We start from the raw sequence: 18,247 nt of genomic DNA on the forward strand, positions 1-18,247 counted from the left end.
GCATTCCCTCCAGCACCTAGAGGTCTGAGGCCGGGTGGCCCTGATTACTCGGGACTCTAAAGACTTGTTCATTTAGGTAGAATAACTGGTGTGTGAGAGAGAGGGGCTGACAGCACGTTTTCAGGCTGGCGTAGGGTGCAGGTGTCCTTCTGTGGCAGTACAACAGGGAGCCCATGGGGACACACCGATAACACTGTGGCCCAGGGCCAAGCCACTGCGACTTCTGTGCAAGTGGATATGGTAAGTTCTAACTCTGCCCTGCCCAGTACATGCCACATGTCTATGGCAAAACAGGGTAATGTCTCTCCTGGCTCAGGAAAGTCTACACCAAATGCCAAGTGTATTGAACAACTGTTTCTCTCCATGCCACACACTGCTGTTTCTGTAACGCCTCCCTGTTTTCACCCTGAGGTATCTGGAAGAAAGAGACCAATTCAAAGAACTGTGTGATTTCTGTCACTTGATATACTCAGGACAGCGAGTTTTCTGGTTAACATGAAGTTACTATGCAATCCTGCTTAATATTTAAGAAGCACTTCAACATTTGACAGTGTCTTTGGGTCATCTGAGTGAAGAATTCTGCTATCTACATTCGCATTAGCTAAAATAGTATTCTGGACATAATTGCGTGAGATAAGAGTTTCCTTTGGGTGTTCAGTGATATTTCCCAGAAAAGAGAGATTAGGGGTGTTTTGTCTAGTGAGTCACCCAGTTTGGAGAAAAGGGGCAGCAGCCTGCTCTGGCAGTTGCTGAGGAAGGCCTCCCCCCACCCCCACTCTGCAGAGAGGTGGTGGAGGGCCAAGAAGCTGGCACTTTGGGGACAGGAGAGGCTTGGATCCATCCTATCGCACAGCTCTCTGGAACACAGCCTGAGGGCAAGCCCCTCCCGATGAGGGGGCAGGTCGGCATCCTCAAACGCAAACTTCCCAGCCTCCCTGTAAAAACTTATATGTGAAAAAAATGTTCTATGTAGGAGGACAAACGCAAGTTTCCTGCATGAATGTTTGGCTGAGAAAAGACAGCACCCAGATGCGAGATCCGCTTGCTCCAAGCAGACCTGTGGCTGCGACTTTTCAAGATTAGCGGTAAGGTATTTCATCTCAGTTTAAGCGTGGTTTGACTTTGGTTCGTAATAGTATAAAAAGAAAAACCAGGAAGAGTTTTATCTATAATACTAAGCTAACAATGTATCCCAAAGTTTGTTCACACACGAACATCCTTGGTCATTTGGGGGAAGATGAGAGCAAATAGTGTGACCTCTGATTATCAAGGACCGAAACAGAATCAAAGACCCAGAGAAAAAATAATCCACCACAGATTTTCTGTGAGCTTGTTTTATTTACTGGGCCCTCACTGTGCCTTGAAGTGGGGGCCCGCTTACTTCTGCAATGACCAAATTAAGACTATCTATCCAAAAAATGTTCTTCTTTTTGGCTGTGTATATCTGCCAGTATACTAAATGATATATGGCATATAAATGATATCTCAATAAAGCTGTTAAAAGTGCTCTGGCTTTTTTTCAGCAAAAGTTAAAAAATCACAAATAAGAAAAAAAATAAAAGCTCCTTGTTTGCTACACAAACCACGGCAGTGACTTCATCCAGATAACTAGGTTCACCCCGGGTGGGGGTGGGGGTGCTTTTCAAGGTCTGCTGAGATATACTGTAACTTGGCTTTTTGTTATCACAACTACTGAGGCAGCATCAGGAGTGAGGGGCCACCACGGTGGGAACTCACTTGGAACAGGGGCTGATCACAGTCGGTGTAGGTGGGTAAACCAAGGCAACATTCACTCGCTCACTGCCGTTCTTGGGGCAAATGATCTCTGCCACTCCCTCCGGTCTGGGCTGACTCAGCAGCTCCCCTGCAGGAGGAGAGAGAAAAATGCATTAATGAGATTTGCCTTCACAGTGGGACCAGATGACAGAGAAACACAGAGCTGGGGTTGAAGGAAGAAGCAAGGGGAGGGCAGGTAGTGAGGAAGCACAGGGTCCATAGACGACAGGCCCAGAAACAAATGGGCAACCGGAAGAGCAGCCTTGGCTCGGCTCCCACGTGCACTGCGGACATGCTCCTCGGCATCACCATGGGGAGAATCCTGGGGGTCATGGCGGGAAGGCCCCCGTTCCGGACAAAGACAATACCTGCCAATATTCTCCTCACTTTGCTTTTCACAGACTGACTCCAGACACCTTTATCTATATGTCAGGCAAACGGAGCCAGGGTCCCCAGGGTCCCCAGGGTCCCCAGGGTCCCCAGGGTCCCGAGGAACAAGGCTACCAAGAAGGTGTTCCTGATGAGGACTGGGCAGGTGGGATACACGCCTGCAGGACCTGGAGATGCAGCCACTAAGGTGTTGCCCAGGTCAACACCCAGCTTCAGTGCAGCAAGAGGACTTCCTGGGGAGGTCTGTGTGTGGATTTGAAAAGACCAGACAATCCGATCCCATTGTCATGGGGTCAAGTAAAAACAGTTAACTAGCATAACGGGTTAACTACCACAGCGCTGCAAGGAAATCTGTGTACCCTGCATGACCCAGATAGAATTTCTCTCCAACTAGATCATTAAATCCCTAGGAGCAGCGATGACTCCCATTTTTTCATGTCCATCCCCTTGCCCAGCGGCCCTTCCTTGGTGGCCACGGCCAGCATGGTGCTCTCGCTCCGACAGAGTGCAGTAGCTTCTGGCTGATGCCGGTGCCCATTATTGCCTACATCTGCCTTCTTAAGCACGGGAAGTGAATAAAGCAAACCAAGGACACAAAATGCAATGCCTACGGGAAAGAGGCGCCGCTGAAATCAAAGCCAACTCCATGGTAGCCATTACTTGTGCCACTGATTAAAAATTCTGGGGGCCCCAAAGTTCATGCCAACACGTGGTGACAGAAAAATCCTCTGCCTCAAAACCCCGTGTCTCTGAACGTCTCACCTTCAGTCAGCAGAACGCACACTGATGGACGTTCTTTCACGCCAGCCCTGAACCAAGAGCTTGAGCTGTACATCTCTTTTCATCTTTTTTTAAAAAGATTTTATTTATTTGTTTTTAGAAGGGAAGGGAAGGAGAGAGGGAGAGAAATATCAATGTATGGTTGCCTCTCATGCGTCCCCTGCTGGGAACTGGCCTGCAACCCGGGCATGTGCCCTGACTGGGAATCGAACCGCGATCGTGTGGTTTGCAGGCCCGAGCTCAATCCACTGAGCTACACCAGCCAGGTCTTCTTTTCATCTTGACAATGTCCCTGTGGGGTTCACCCCCATTTTACAGACACGAAGCTCAGGCACAGGCAGGCTACCTGGCATTTCCCACGCCACGAGCCAGCAAGTGGCAGACCTGGTGTGTGACCTTGGGGACCCATCTCACGGGCCCTCACCCTTCGCTACCTCCCTCTAATTCCTCCCCGAAGTGGGGGCTGCTGCTTCTTTCTATCAGAGCACATCTTTCCTGGAAGAACAATCTAACAGCACTGTTTTTAAATAACGAACTCAGCACTGACATGTCTTTTATGAAAAACATTGATTTCCCAACTTGAATATTTTTTACACGGCTTTGCACAATAGGTATCAGATGTAATTTGAGTTCCTCCACCAAACTACTGAAAGCACCAAAACTTCCTGCAAAATTTAATTTACCACGACTAGCACATATCACAGATATCTGAACTATATCAGACGTATACTCCAATCCCAGTTAAGATCCCAAAATGTAGAAATGCAAGTTAAAAATGTAAACAGTGAGTGTTATCTAAGTGAAAAAAAAAAAGAAGCCACAGTAACAGCATGTTAGAGTTGGACTGGCACTTGGAAGTCATCCAGTCCAAACAGCACTTTACGAGTCGGAAGCTCTCTGGGTTAAACAGACTTGCTCCGAGGCGCAGAGAGAGCGGTGCGTCTTTACGCCAGCCAACCCGCCATGAACCCCAGAGCTCGGCCTGCCACAGGAAGGCGGTCTGGACGCCCCGGGCCTCTTAACAGCCCTGGTCCTGGACTGCCCTCTCCTGATGCCTCCCCTGATATTTTCGATTTGTACTTTCTGGCCCACGAGTGCCCACGAGGCCTGAACACAGCCTGGCCGGACCTCTCTGGTTTCTCCCGAACTTTGCGTGCAGCCTGTGTGCCCAGGGTACAAATGCAGATGTCAAACCTGACCCCAAGCACCTTCCCGGGCACCAGCTGGCTCAGCAGGCTTCCTTGCTGGGTGTGTTGTAGGTGCTGGAGAGCCAGATGCCAGAGAATTTAAAATAAGTTACGGTGAACTATTAAGCACTCGTTATTCATTTCTATTACACCAGCAGCCTTACTGTCCCTCCCTGCACTGCCCAGGCCCCCAGCCGGTATCACGCAGCACCAGGCAGCTGGCTTGGTCCAGGTCCTGTACCTTGGAGCGTGGCCAGCCACGGAGACAGAGAACACTCGTCGAAGACACCAAGAAGTTCGACGTGAGAAATTCACTTGACACTACGGAAAACTAAGCAGAACAGTTCACAATCTCTGGTACAACTGTGCACGCCAAAAAACTATTGCATGGTGACAGTAATTTGGGGATTTAAGAAATATGCCCAACCGCTCAATTAAGAAAATGACAGAAACAGCTTTTTCCTCTCCACACAAAACCTATCTTATCACGAATACAAAGCGTGGCTCATAGCAGGTAAAATAAAATAGAAGCTCGTCATCTCACATTTCTTTAACAAAAATTTGATTTTAAACTACAGTACCGCTACGCATTGAGTATCTGCGTAGGGAGCCCTCTCCATGTGTGAGGGGCCGCAGAAGATGAGGGATACAGGAGTCCAGGGCAGGAGTGGAGGGCCTCCGCCCTGCAAAGTCGGGTAAGGGGAAACAAGACTACCAGTCCTGCACCATGGGTGCCCCCCCAAGAACCTCGTATGAGATGCTAGAGAGGTGATGAGAAGGATAGGCTGGCACTAACTCGCAGGATTGGAAAAGACCTTGAAGACTGAGGAATACTGACTCAGAAGACCCAGTAACATTCCGATCAGAACGGAAAATAATACGTGTGCTTTGCACTAGGACCGTGACGTCATACAGACCAACTTGAAAACACTAATTAACCTCAGAAGAAAAAAAAAATAATCCCAACAGCAGCTCATACTTATTGAACATTTATTATGTGCTTTTACCATTTACTGTAAGTGTATTATCTCAGTCCTCATCACAACCCTCTGAAGCAGGTGTAACTATCATCCTCATTATAAACAGGAGAAAAGTGAGGTTCCGAGGGGTCACGTATTCATTGGTGACGGTCACAAGGAGGGTGTGGCAGTGGCAGAATCTGAACCCAGGACTATGTGACTCCACTCTCATCCTCTGAGGAGTCACTGTCCTGTAGCTGGGACAGCATGATGACACATTAGATAACACATGGCAATCTCAACATTATATCCAGCATCTAGTAAATTCTGTTTACTGTTATTACAGTGATCAGATTTTATAAAAGCTTACTGTTCCAAATATATAAAGAATTCCCATGAATATGTGATCAGCACCCAGATTCTTAATGGCAAAGCAATACACAAGGATTGGGCCATAAATTAGGTGCAAAACACCACCTCACCAGAAATTTTAAAACTTCACAAGAAAAATAATTAGAGCTATTTACATGCATCAGTACTAGCAAATAAAAAAAGATAAATGTCTAAGTTACATTTATGAAAAAGAGAGAGAGAGAGAAAAGAGGGAATAGCCATGTGACCTGGTATATTTCCGTTTTCAGGAACTTGCTTCGAGAAGTAAGTAGGCCTGGCTTTCTGACAATAATTATACAATGACAACTCAGAGCAACACTGTTTATAAAACAGTGAAAACTTGGTAACCCTCCCAGATGTAACAATGGGGAAATGATTAAACTATGACACATTAATCAGATGGAATTCTCCGTCATCGTTAAAAATTATAAGACTGACATTTCAATGTGGAAATGTAAACTTGGAAGTACATTCCAATTAGAAACATAAATTGACAGAGCAGCACAAACAAATATCGAGTGAAATGGGTCATTCCAGATGAAGAGGTCCTGAGACTGTCTGTTCATTTGTATGTTTGAGTGAATAATTAAGAAAGGCTGAAGTGCGCTAGTTTTAACTGCTGGCACTTCCCCCTATGCTGGAGATTTTCTGTTCGTGCACAGCTACGACGCCATCCATCTTCCTGACCATGTGGGAATGTGGCCCGGGAAGCAGACCACTGCATTAACTGAAGCTGTGTTAGGTCTCTACATGCTTTCCTGTGCCCGTTAAACTTATGGAAAACTATTCTTAATTACTCTTGCTCCAGATTTCCAGCATGAAAATGCCAGCAAACTCATCAAACTGTCTGGCCCCAACCTGTGAAAGAACGCCAAGTTTTCCTATGATTTTTTAAAAAAAGCAAAGATAAGTAAAACAAGCCCCAACTTTCTCTGTTTATCATCAGAGCTCTCAAATATTAGGTACATGTGAAAGTACTAAGATTTCTCACACCGATGACCCAAACCACAATATTAAAAGCCCCAAAACTTTCTTTCCAGTGCACCCCCCACTTCCTATTCCAAAATAATGATCTAGGTTATGACCATCCCTCCAAACAGCAACAGTAATCTTGAAATTAAACCAGGTATATAGGTTCTATTAAATAAGGTAGTATGGTATCTAGGTGTTTTAAGGCTTCTTTCAGCTCTAATATTCTAAAACTCACACCCCTCTGGCCCCAAAGTGCAGTGCTGTCTGTTAACGAGTGTGACTCTGGATGTGGCTCAGATGAGATGCCGAAAGCACATGTCTCAGGCCTCCTTGGGGCGCAGGCCACGTCCCATGGACCAGGGGCAGGAAGGTACCCCCCTTGCAAGCCCAGCAGGTTTTCTGAGACAGGAAGCACAGCAGAACTCCTTGGTCATCTTTACACAGAACAGGAAAGCAGGGTCAAGATAAAAGGATGCTTTGTCTTCAGACAAAATAAAGTCCAGAAAGTATGTATACACACAGGAGAAGTAAACACCGAACATCTAAAAACATGCCACTGGGCCCACTTAAGCGGACGAGCAAAGGAAGCAGGAATGACGTAATGACATGAAACCTGTTGCAAGGAGACCTCTGGCTGCGGTGCAGAGAGGCAAGCTGAGGGCAGGGACACCGTTAGGAGGCTCACGCAGGAGTGCAGGCAGGAGAGGGTGGGGACCCGATCCGGAGAGGAGCCAGGGAGAGGGAGGGACCCGTGTGTTTTGTGGACAGTCGACAGGACTTGCCAATGAATTGGATGTGTGTGTGTGTGGGGGGGGGATCAGAGGCAGAGAAGGTCAAGGATGACTCCACAGCTTCGGTTTGAGAAACGGGCAGACGGTGGCACTGTTCTCAAGACTGAGAGAAACGGTGGTTTGTGGGAGACACGGAGACTGACTATTAGACAGATGTGGGAATGGGTCATCACGTGTGCTATTCCGACTCCCCAGGAGAAGGTTCAAGCTGGAGGTTTCAGAGATTTGGGAGGGATCGGCCAGTTAGGTGATATTTAAAGGCATAAGAGTAGATGGCATTGCCTAGAAAAGTGAGTAGACAAACAAGAGAAAGGAACCTCAGACACAGCCCTGGGGGCGCTGAAAATTTAGAGCTTGGGAAGAGGGATGGAGACTGGCCAGGAGCTGCTACGGAGCAGAAGGAAAAGAAGAATGTGGCTTCACAAAAGGAAGAAAAAAGTAATCGGCTGCACCAAATTCTGCTGAGCAGACAAGCAAACTAACGGCAGAAAAGGGAGCCGGGCTGGGAGGTCACTGGGGGCTTTGATGGAAGCAGCCTCAGCGGGGGGTGGGGGGCGGTGAAGGTGTAACTAAAGGGTCTCTGTGTCAGTGAGGAGTGGGAAGTGGATGGAGACTGACACCAGAGATTCCGCTTAGAGACATGGTGAATTATGTTGTGCTTGTCACTTGTGCTGTGAGCTCAGACTTGCTCCTTGGGGTTTCCACCAAGGCTCCGTGTCTCAACTACCAAAATGAATGGGCAGGGAGATGGCGGTGCGAGTGAATGAGCGAAGGGAAGGGCGAGTGAAAGATCACGAGGCTCAGGGGACAAAGGAGACGAGGGACCCTGGTGGGCGATGACTGGACCGCGGTTTTGAGAAGATAACTGGACGGCCCGATCCTTTTCTGTGATGGGCTTTATGAGAAGAAAGCCATTTGCACGGTAGGCAACTCCGTTTTTAAAAACAGTGACAGTGAAATAACGACTACTTGCTACTTAAAACAGGTTTTTATCATAAACGTAAAAGCAAACGGAAACCCTTTAATCACACTAATCAAGTGGATGCACCTGCTGGTCCTCGAGAAACAGCAGGACTCGTGGACTCTGGGCACAGTCGGCCTCAGTTCCGCTCCTGACGAGGTCTATTGGCTGCATGGGTCAGTCAGGGTCTTGCCATGAGACAGAAGGCAGAATGAGGCCTCATATAAACAATTAGAGACTTTTTCACAGGAATTTATTATCAAGAGCACTCTAAAGAACACCCTAAGGCTGAGGGGGACTATTTAAGGAAGAAACCCTTGGATGTGGGGCAGCCCTTCCCAGACCTGGCTGGACAGGGCACGGCACAGCCCCCTAGATGGCGGAGAGGTCAGCTGAGTTGCCCCAGGCCAGACTAGCCCACAGTCAGCTGACCAAAGCTAGCAGGGACCTGTCCTCTGGGGGTCGACAAAGTTCCAGGAAAGCTGGGTGGGGTACCCTCAGATCCAACAGGAATCTTCCAGCTGGGCCACCCAGAAGTCAGCTGGCGTGCTCATAGATGTCATCCAGAACTCAGCCACATGCACCCTTAGGGAGTTCTGGGATTCAGGGAGTGGTCCCCCAAACTTCAGGGATGCTGCCTGCTCTCTGTGAGCAGAGTTCGCTGTTGGCTCAATTAGTTCCTCTTGGAAATGAGTCCAGCTGATAGGACCTCTTCGCTAGCCACATCCTATGGGATGAATTCCAAAGGCAGCTGCAAAAATGTGCACCATCAGAAACCGTGAGCCTCTTCTAGAATTGCATTTTCAGTTTCACCACACAGCCCTGCAGTTCTTCAAAAGGTCAAAATCCAGTGAGTTCTAGGCAATTTACCAGTGTCCGGCCATTGGCAGAATTCTCAAGTCCAGTTTTGATTCTGAATGCTGGGACATCTTTTTTAAAAACACTCAGAAATGCTCTTGTGCGCCTTGATCTTTGGGGACAACTTGTAAAGTCTTATCAGGAAGAGAGGATAATCTATAAGCCAAACAGAAGCAGGCCAATGGGGTTCTTAAAGATGTCCTTGAACTAGGGGCAGAACTCAGCATCTATCTTCTGTGAGTTGGCACAGCCTGGTCATCCACTACACTAAACAAACTAAATTGGAACACTTCGCTTCAACTTCTTCCCAACATCCTCCAAAACGTAGTGGTGACAGTCACAGGCAGAAGGAAAGACGAAGATCACACCTTCGACTACTTCTATGACTTACGATGATCCCCACCTGTGACGTCCTCGGACTCTCCCGACGGATAACGCAACTGGAGCCACACGCAGGCCCCAGGTGGCACAAATGACAGCTTAAATTTTTCCTCTTACGACATCTGCAGTGAAGAAGCTGAACTTTCCATTGTTCAGCCCAGTTCCAGACAGAGATGACGGTCCTAATAGCAACATCTGTTTGTCATTACATATAGCTTCCTTGTTGCTGGTCTGAGGGACAGGAGATGACCAGATGTCTCGGGTACGCTAAGCCAAGAAGGGTGGCGTTTGGTCCATGGGGCCCCTCCCTGATCGACAACGACTCAGGTCCCTTCTGGGTCCAAAGAGTTGTGACCTCAGGCCACAGCATCCAACTAATGTCAGACCCAGGAAAAGAAATCCGTCTGAGCTCAGTCACATCCTTCCTATGAGAAGCTGACAGGCCGCTTTCCTATGTCTCTTTTTGCTTTTATTGCACACGTCCAACTTTCTTTCTGACTGCTACCTCGGGCTGGGCTATTTGAAATTCCCTCTCCGACGCCCCCCCCCATTCCAACACCTGCAGTGGAACCAAAGCCTCCCCCAAGCTGCTCTGTCTAGACCCTCTTCACCTCCTGAAAAAGCCTCGGATCTCTGTATCTTTTGAGTCCCCCAGAAGTTTCCTTCCCCAAATCACAGCACTGGGATGAAGAGAAACTTCAGGAAAATTCCACTCTGACAAATGAGTATCCCTGGGACCAGAACAAACATGCGGGACAGCAGGGGAACCTGGCTCATGTGGCATTTATTAGTATGTAGACGAAATTACTCCAGGGAAGTCACAGGAAGCTAAGGCGCCTTACCAGGAATGGCTTTGCTATTCGTTCTAAATAAGGGAATAATAGCAAAATAAAAGATTGTGGGGTATCAAAGTTCTTCCTACTTCCTGTTCTCGGCATCTTCATCAGCTTCACGTTAGACCAGATAATATACAAACCGCAATAATCCCCACACAAGAGATCCTCTCTTCAGATTCTGTATGAGGTTTTTCTAGAAGGCCTAAAAATGAACCACCCTGTGTCCTAGAAATGTAAAACCAGGAGGCACCACTTGAAGCTTAAATGAGGTGGTTTTATGACAAGAAAGCTTTTGTATGAATGGCAAGCACACTTTCAAAACTCACTGCCCAAGAGAGGTGGGAAAGGTTAGCCCTAGAAGGTACAGACAAATTCATGCAAGTAAACCAAGAGTGGGTCACGTGGTGGGAAGGGAACACTTGCTTCCGAGGCTGAGTCGGAGACAACATCTAAGGCCTCCTACAACACTCTCCTCTTAGTGACAACAGAGGAATGAAGTGAATGAATCATTCACGTACATACAGGGTGGGGCGAAGGTAGGCTGACAGTTGTGCGTACGAAAAACGATACAATAATTGATGACACAAGAGTGAACTCTGTGTTTCACAACTGTCAACCTACTTTTGTGCCAGCCGGTCCACATAGCTCACTGGAGGCAAGACCAGGAGTTAACGGACAGGCTGCTGGCTCGGCCTCGGCTATGCTGTAATGGTCCTGCATATAGACATGTCCTTCAGAAAATGCAAGGAGTCCTACACCACCCCCTCCCCGCTGACCCCTGAAAGGTCAGACACCATCTGACCCCAGGCCAAGCCGACTCGGGGCAGAGGGACAGACGGCCCTGCCTCTTCCTGCTCCTCCTTTGCTCCTCCTCGCCTCCCCTCAGATGCGTGCGCCTGCCACTTGGCTCCATTTTCACTGCTAAGGGTTTATATAAATACAAATCCACCCAAGAAAGGAAAAATATTTCCCTTTTTCCTGCTCTGGATAAAGTTCCAGCAGACTTGGCCAAGGATTAGACATGCCTCACAGATCAAAGTGTGTTTGGGAGAGGGGGTGGGAGGGAGATCAGAGCCCAGGCCCAGCCCGGCCTTCCCTTTCTCGAAATGCGCGTCAGGATTACGAAAAGCCCAGCGGCTGGAACGAAGTGCTTCCCCGAAGGCCACTCTTTATTCGGATGGCCTGTCACCTACTTCTTGCTGGAAGGGGTTCCAGGCCCCGAGATGTTCGTGAAGACGGCATAAAAGCATCCAGACGAAAACTGTCTCCCTCCAACATTAGTTTTCTTTTCAACTGAAAGTGGGAGGAACTTTTGTGACCTCAACTGAAATTCGAAACACTGCCCGAGAGGCCTTATCAAAATCTGCCTGATTCTGAAATACTCAGGGAGCCATTGGAAGTCCTCAGAAATGATCAGGAACCATTTATTTTCTTCTGGTCTCCTACCAGGGAAGAGGACAAGAGTTTCTGCGAAGTCATTTTCTCTGAGGAAGGGAAGGAGGAGGAAGAGGGGTAAATATCAGGCTGGGCAGGGGGAGATCAGAGAGGCCAGGCAGATGAGAGAAACTCCACAGAAGTGAGATCCAGACAGGACAGCAGAGCCTTAAGACTGGTGGGAATCTCGAGATGGTTCGGCTTCCCGTTTTGCACGTGAATAATATCTCCCACACGCATAGCCCAGCAGCACAGGAGACGTGGTCCAGCTGGGTCCTCTCCCAACAGGAGGTTTTCTTCATCAACTCCCCCACCCAAGCTTCATTCCCAGAAGGTCCAGCAAGGACTGGAGGCCACTTTCAACAAGCAAAAAGCATCTACGATGACCTGGAAAGCAGTAAATTGCACAAACAATCAAAACTGAGTTCTCCTTAGCCTCTCCAGCCTCTGAAAGGTTGTCATTAAGCATAAGAAAGAGTTCTTTGTATGTCCGTTGCACACCACCTGCAAGCCGGTGCAGCCTGGCTTCCAGACTGGAGCCTACACCCAGACGGAGAAGGAGAAGGAAGGGCACAGTCACAGCAGCATTACAGCCGTTACCAAGTACGTGGTGGCCAAATAAGACCCGCTCCGCTGGAGGCAGGAGCAGTGCCAGAGGGGCCGCTTCTGGGGGCGGCTCAGCACACAGTGAAACCAGCAGCACCTCAGGGGGCCACGGGCCTCGCCAAGGCCTCAGTTTACCTCCAGTCCCGAACTCTGGCCTGAATAGTAGACTGTGATCAAACACGTCCCCTAAACATCACCACCTGGATGTGGATGTGTTTGGTCCAAGTCAAACTCTTCCCGTCCACGGGCCCTGTCCCCCAAAGCCAGTCCTTTCCCAGGATCCCCCATACCCGAAAATGTCCGCTCCGTCCTTCCAGTAACTTTGGACAACAAACGCAGACTCAGGCTTCCCTCCGCCCTTCGCCCACACGCACCCCGAACGCCTCAGCACATCCTGCTCCTCTGCCCTCGAACCCACACAGCACATGACCCTTGACCAGCTCCCGAGTGCACACGCCATCCATCCACCGGACGTACATTGGTGGACAGTGTATCTCTTCTAGAATGTAAGCTCCACAAGCGCAGGGGTGTCTCTTGTTCACTGTCATATCCCAAGCATCCGGAGCAGAGCCTGGCACACAGCAGGCCCTAGATAGACAGGGGATAATGGAACCAACTATTTCATGTCAAAACAACCTAAGTGCCCATCGGTAGATGAGTGGATGGAAAAACTGTGGTATGTTTACACAATGGAATACTGTGCAGCAGAAAGAAAGGAAGAACTCCTACCATTTGCTATAGCATGGATGGAACTAGAAATTACTGTGCTAAGTGAAACAAGCCAGTTGGTGAAAAACAAATGTGATATGACCTCACTTAGAAGAGGAATCCAATGAACAAAATAAACTAATGAACAAAATAGAACCAAAGACATTGAAACATTGAATACACTGACTGCTGCCAGGGGGGAGGGGTTAGAGGGGTAACAGTGGTAACAAGGGAAAGGGATCAGTCGAAAAACATGTATGAATGACCCATGGACATGGACAATGGTGTGGGGATGGGCTATGGTGAGGTGGAAGGGGGAGGAGGGGAAAGGGGAAAAAATTCTATTACAACTGTAATAGAATAACTATAACAAAAACATTTAAAAAAAAGAAAAAAATCACCCTGGCTGGTATGGCTCAGTGGATTGAGTACTGGCCTGTAAACCAAAGGGTGACTGGTTCGATTCCCAGTCAGGACACATGCCTGGGTTGCAGGCCAGGTTGTCCAGTAGCGGGTATGTGAGAGGCAACCACACACTGATGTTTCCCTCCCTCTCTAAAAAATTAAAAATAAAGAAAAAATAAACAACCCACTAAAGAAAACTAGGCAAAGGTGTGAACAGATATTTCACCCAAGAAAAGACACCAATGACACATAAGCACAGGAACAGATACTCAACTTCGTTAAGTATTCGGGAGGCACAAGCAAACCCGCCACAAGACACCGCTCACACCTATGAGGACAGGAAACCAGAAGAGGCTGCCGGCACCCAGTGTCAGAGAGTGTGTGGAGGGACTGGGACTCTCACACTGCTGGTGGCACTTCTTCAAAAGTTGAAGTAAACACCCACTGTGTGACACAGCTCTTTACTCCTGGATATCTACCCCAAAGAAAAGAAAACATAAATACATCCTAAGACTTACACATGAACGTTCACAGCAGCTTCATACGAAGTGGCCAAAAGTGAACAGCAACTTGAATGTCCATTGAGGTGGGCTGGTAACAAATCGTGGTGCAGGGTGCAGAGAGGTACTGCTCAGCAACAAAAGGATGGGCTGTGGATGGGTGGTGGATCACAGTGCATCTGAAGATCACTATGTGAGTGAATAAAGCCAGACTGAAAAAGAGTCCATAGGTACAACTCCATTATATGAAACTCTAGAAAATGCAAGGTAATCTGCAGTGACAGAAGGCAGACCAGGGGTTGCCTGGGGCAGGAGTGGGAGACAGAAAGGGACAAGGGAGAGGAAAGAACAGGCATGAGCAAGGGAAACTGCTGAGGGAGATGGAATGGTTCATTATCCTGATTGCGGTGAGTGTTACAGGTACATACAGATGTCTAAGCTTACCAAATTGTATACCTTCCCATTGTGCATTTCACCGTAGGCCATTGTATCTCGACTATGTCTCAACTCACACCAGACAGAGCCCTACAGTTAACCAAGAACCTAAACCATCACTAAGAAACATCAGCTGGTGTCGCGGCATGAGCACCCTTCCCAAGCAAACCAGAGGCCTGACAGACCTCAAGGAGGACAAATGCCATTACTATATCCAATGAGTTGCAGGCTACAAACCTGGGAATCTCATAGGTCAACCCACAAAAGGCAGAACCGCCGCAGAAGCATATATTGTTTGCTGAGATACTTTTTAAACATGATTATTTCATTTGTGCCTGTGATATTCATAAAAGGAAAAAATGTATATTCTATTAGATGAAATTCAAGCTGAAGCTATACTCAATCATGTAGGAAGTTGCAATATTAACAATACCAGATACTACCTAGTACCTAGTAATAATTGGTAGGCGGTGCTACCTGCTAACAGCTATTGGATTAGTAGGTCAGAGTAGGTACAGAAAAGTGGTGGTTATAAACCTCCAGGGAGGAGCAACAACACGGAACTGTCCCAGTGACCACCGCTGAAGGGCATCACGTCAGACCAAACACAGACAGCAGGGCAGGTCCAGGTGAACATACTCCCACCAGCTCTAATCAGCTAGAGACGTACCAGCGTGGCTTCTTCCTCCTCCTCCTCCTTTCCCACTTTAGGAAATCACGCTCTGCCGATTGCAAGGTTGGCAGTGAGACGTGAGTTGTAGTTCATCCAACCCCATCCCACCGAACATTTGGGCGAAGACAAGGCGGAGGGTGAGAAGACATAAGGACACTGGTCCCTTCAGTCTGGGAGCAAAAAGTAACCTAGTGGCCAGCTCACAAGATTAGCTCAAAAGGGCACCATCTTCTCTCCATTTAGCCTGGGAACAATACCACTTTCGAGAAAACAAACAGAAAAATGAAAAAGGACCATAATGATCCCTATCATCTACGAAAAAATTTATCCTGGCTTTTACGGGAGGAAAAATAATCTCCTTATGTCTTGAGCTGAAAAACGACATCAAATTATATCCAAGCTCTTTCACTGAACCTCATGTGTATCAGGAGTTATTATTAGTTTAATAAAGTCATTTGAAACCAAAAGGGAGGCAGCTGCCAACAGACATACTTCTAACTTTAAAAAGTAGTAAGTGGCCCATTCCTCACACAGAGACGTCTGTCACACCTAGGCAAGCCCCCTGTCACCCTCTGTCCTGTGTCCTTGGTCCCAGCCGCCAGCCTCACTGTAGCCGTGCCGATGTAGTACAGCGATTCACACCCTGGTGTTTACCCAAGAGAATGTGAGCACTCTCTCGGCTCCTGCTTTCCTCACCACTGCGGCCCTGACCCTGTGGACCGAGTGCACCCAGAATTATGGCCACTGTCCTGTCAGAGCGTCATGGGTTATAGGTGCCCCCATGGTTTGGTCCAGAAGCAAACGAGCCTTCAGAGCATCGCTGCTCCAGAACTGTCTTCTCCCTACAGGTGGCCAAAAAGAACTTTTCAAACACGGCCCTCTGTAGGCTAAGAACAATCCTTATAATCCAACAGCAAACCTTTTCTTTAAACCCGGCAAATGTATTAAAAGGGACTTCTGGGGCACAAGCAATATCAGTGTGATAGGTCAACCATATGCCTAGTTCTCTGCCCAGTGAAGCCCCAGGTTTTCTGCAATGCAAGAGACACAGAGCTTTCTAATTGAGAAAGAGGGGGAAAGAGAGAGAATGAATCAGAAAGAGCACAAGTTCTTCGACAAAGTCTGAAATCTGATTCTCCTCTCGGCATATCCACTGTGTGACCTAGGGAAAGTTACTTACCCTCTCTGAGCCTCCTGCTTGTCCCCCGTGAACTGTGGCTAAGTGTGTCTACACACGCACGCACGCACACTTCACAGGAGTGCTCCAGGAAGTCAGTGATGACCTAAGCTGACCTAAGCCTAAGCCTGGCACATAGTAGCATCTCACTAAATGTTTATTTCTTCCTCAGAAAGTATTCATCTGAAACAGAACCACCAAGGTCCAGAGAAAAGTGCCTATCAGGAGAGCAACGGGAAGGCCCTGACATCCCTAACACCTTCCGAAAGTCCCCCTCGCTCCAAGGCAGCACTTCTTTCAAGAACATTGGTCCTTCCACTCACTTCGGAAGGAAGTGCGCATTTTACCTCCCCTCTGGAGAGAAACTTGGTGATTCCACTTTTGTCCTGTGGATATACCATACATGTAAAAGGATACAGTCATATGCATTTACTTCGATCCTGTTTCTAAAGCAAAAGACCAAAAAACAGCTCAAGTGCTCATCAATAGGAAGCTGGTTAAATAAAACCAGCTCATGCAACAGACTGCTACACAACTGACTGAAGAACCAGACAGCTATATGTATCACTATGACCGGTATAGTTTCAATTTAAAAAAGGATATAAAACAATGTTTCTATCATGTCACCATTTTGGAGGGCTCTCTCTTCCCCATGGATACATACAAATACATATTTGTAAAAACACACAGCCTGTCTGCGACGGCCCCACGAATCTGGCTGAACTGGCCGCGGGAGGGCAAGCGGACAGTTGCGGGCGGAGAGAGGACTTCCTTCTCCCCACGGACGTTCTGTGCACTCGGAATTCTGCGCCGTTGACACAGACTACCCCTTACACAGAAAACAAACTAATCTACTCCAGTGCGTATTTCAATCTTTCCCGTTTTCCCTCCCTAAAATGGCTTTCTTGTTTTTTTTAAATCTTACACTAAAATTTATTCATTCTGAACTATAAAAGTCAGCATATGCACATTTGAATGTAAATTGATATAAAATGTGTCAAGCAGAGGTACAATCGCTTCCGCCCTCTCCCCTTGGCCAGGATGCAGGGCAGAGCTGGCGGGAGGCCCTCCCCACCTTCCTCCTGCTCAGACACACTGAGAAAGCTCGGGCCCCAGTGAGGTTTTCCCCGCTTCCTCTGCTGCTGGCCGACTCGTGCCGCAGGCGTAAGTGCCACAGTCTGTTCTTTCATCAGACAGTGTGTCCTCTGACAGCCATCTCAGAGCGAGAACTACCTTTCTTCCCAAGCCCTTCACTCCTCGAATCTCAGCCTCTTCCTCTTCCCTGCGCCTCCTCTGCCCACACATACATACACACAAACAATTTTATATAAATGGGCGCACGCCACATGTTGATTTTTTAATAGGGCCCTTTCATCTGTTTGGCTTTTACTAGCAACACCCCCATTTCTAAACGACCTCGCATCCCCTGGGAGGGTGAGTCTGGTGCCCACGCCCCACCTGAGCAGTTGGTCCTCTGCTGGGCCTGCTTCCTCCTCTGAGGGTGGCTGAGGGCCAGGGTCACCCAGGGGCAAACTGTGGCCAGCTGACCCATCAGGGAAACTGGGCTCGGGCCACATGGGAACTGGGATTCCAGACTCAAGGCCAGGAGCCCTTTGCATCGTGGAATTAAAGGATCTAAAAGGAGAAGCCATGGAAGCTTTTCATAAACCAAAATCACACATCTGATTAAGAAAAAAATAGCACAAGAGACAGAGAAAAGTTCCTCGGCATGCAAAGCCTCCTAGTCTCAGCATCCTGCCTGACCCTCTTCCTCGAAAGGCCAACAGAGACGAGAGTGCAATCAGGGACCGTGCCTGGGTTCAGCTACACAGACCTCCCCGCTGGCCACTCACTGGGGTCAAAGGCCACTCTCTGCCTGGCCTTGGCCATCACTGGGAGCAGCTGCCCTGGGAGCAGCTGCCATGGAGCCAGAATGAACTGCCAGGGGATTAGCAGCTTCTGTGCAGAGTTTACAGGAGGCCCCTGTGGCAGGAGGTCAAAGGAGGGGGACCAGGAGAGGAAACG

General features: G+C 48.3%; 1 protein-coding gene across 2 annotated transcripts in view; it reads right to left on the reverse strand.

Annotated features, from left to right (window-relative positions):
* The window catches only part of MFHAS1 (multifunctional ROCO family signaling regulator 1), a 67,207-nt gene that overhangs the window by 11,918 nt on the left and 37,042 nt on the right, over window positions 1–18,247 (reverse strand). For both annotated transcript variants that reach the window (XR_005067777.1, XM_037055288.1), the window contains exon 2: window positions 1,738–1,864. Coding sequence is in view for 1 of the 2 variants with exons in the window: in XM_037055288.1 (XP_036911183.1) it covers window positions 1,738–1,864 (127 nt within the window). In the remaining variant the exon portion in view is untranslated. The remainder of the gene's footprint in view (window positions 1–1,737; window positions 1,865–18,247) is intronic.

This window comes from Sturnira hondurensis, unplaced genomic scaffold, assembly GCF_014824575.4.
Source record: "Sturnira hondurensis isolate 20B ecotype Veracruz unplaced genomic scaffold, ASM1482457v3 Scaffold0008640, whole genome shotgun sequence".
NCBI classification, from domain to species: Eukaryota; Metazoa; Chordata; class Mammalia; order Chiroptera; family Phyllostomidae; genus Sturnira; species Sturnira hondurensis.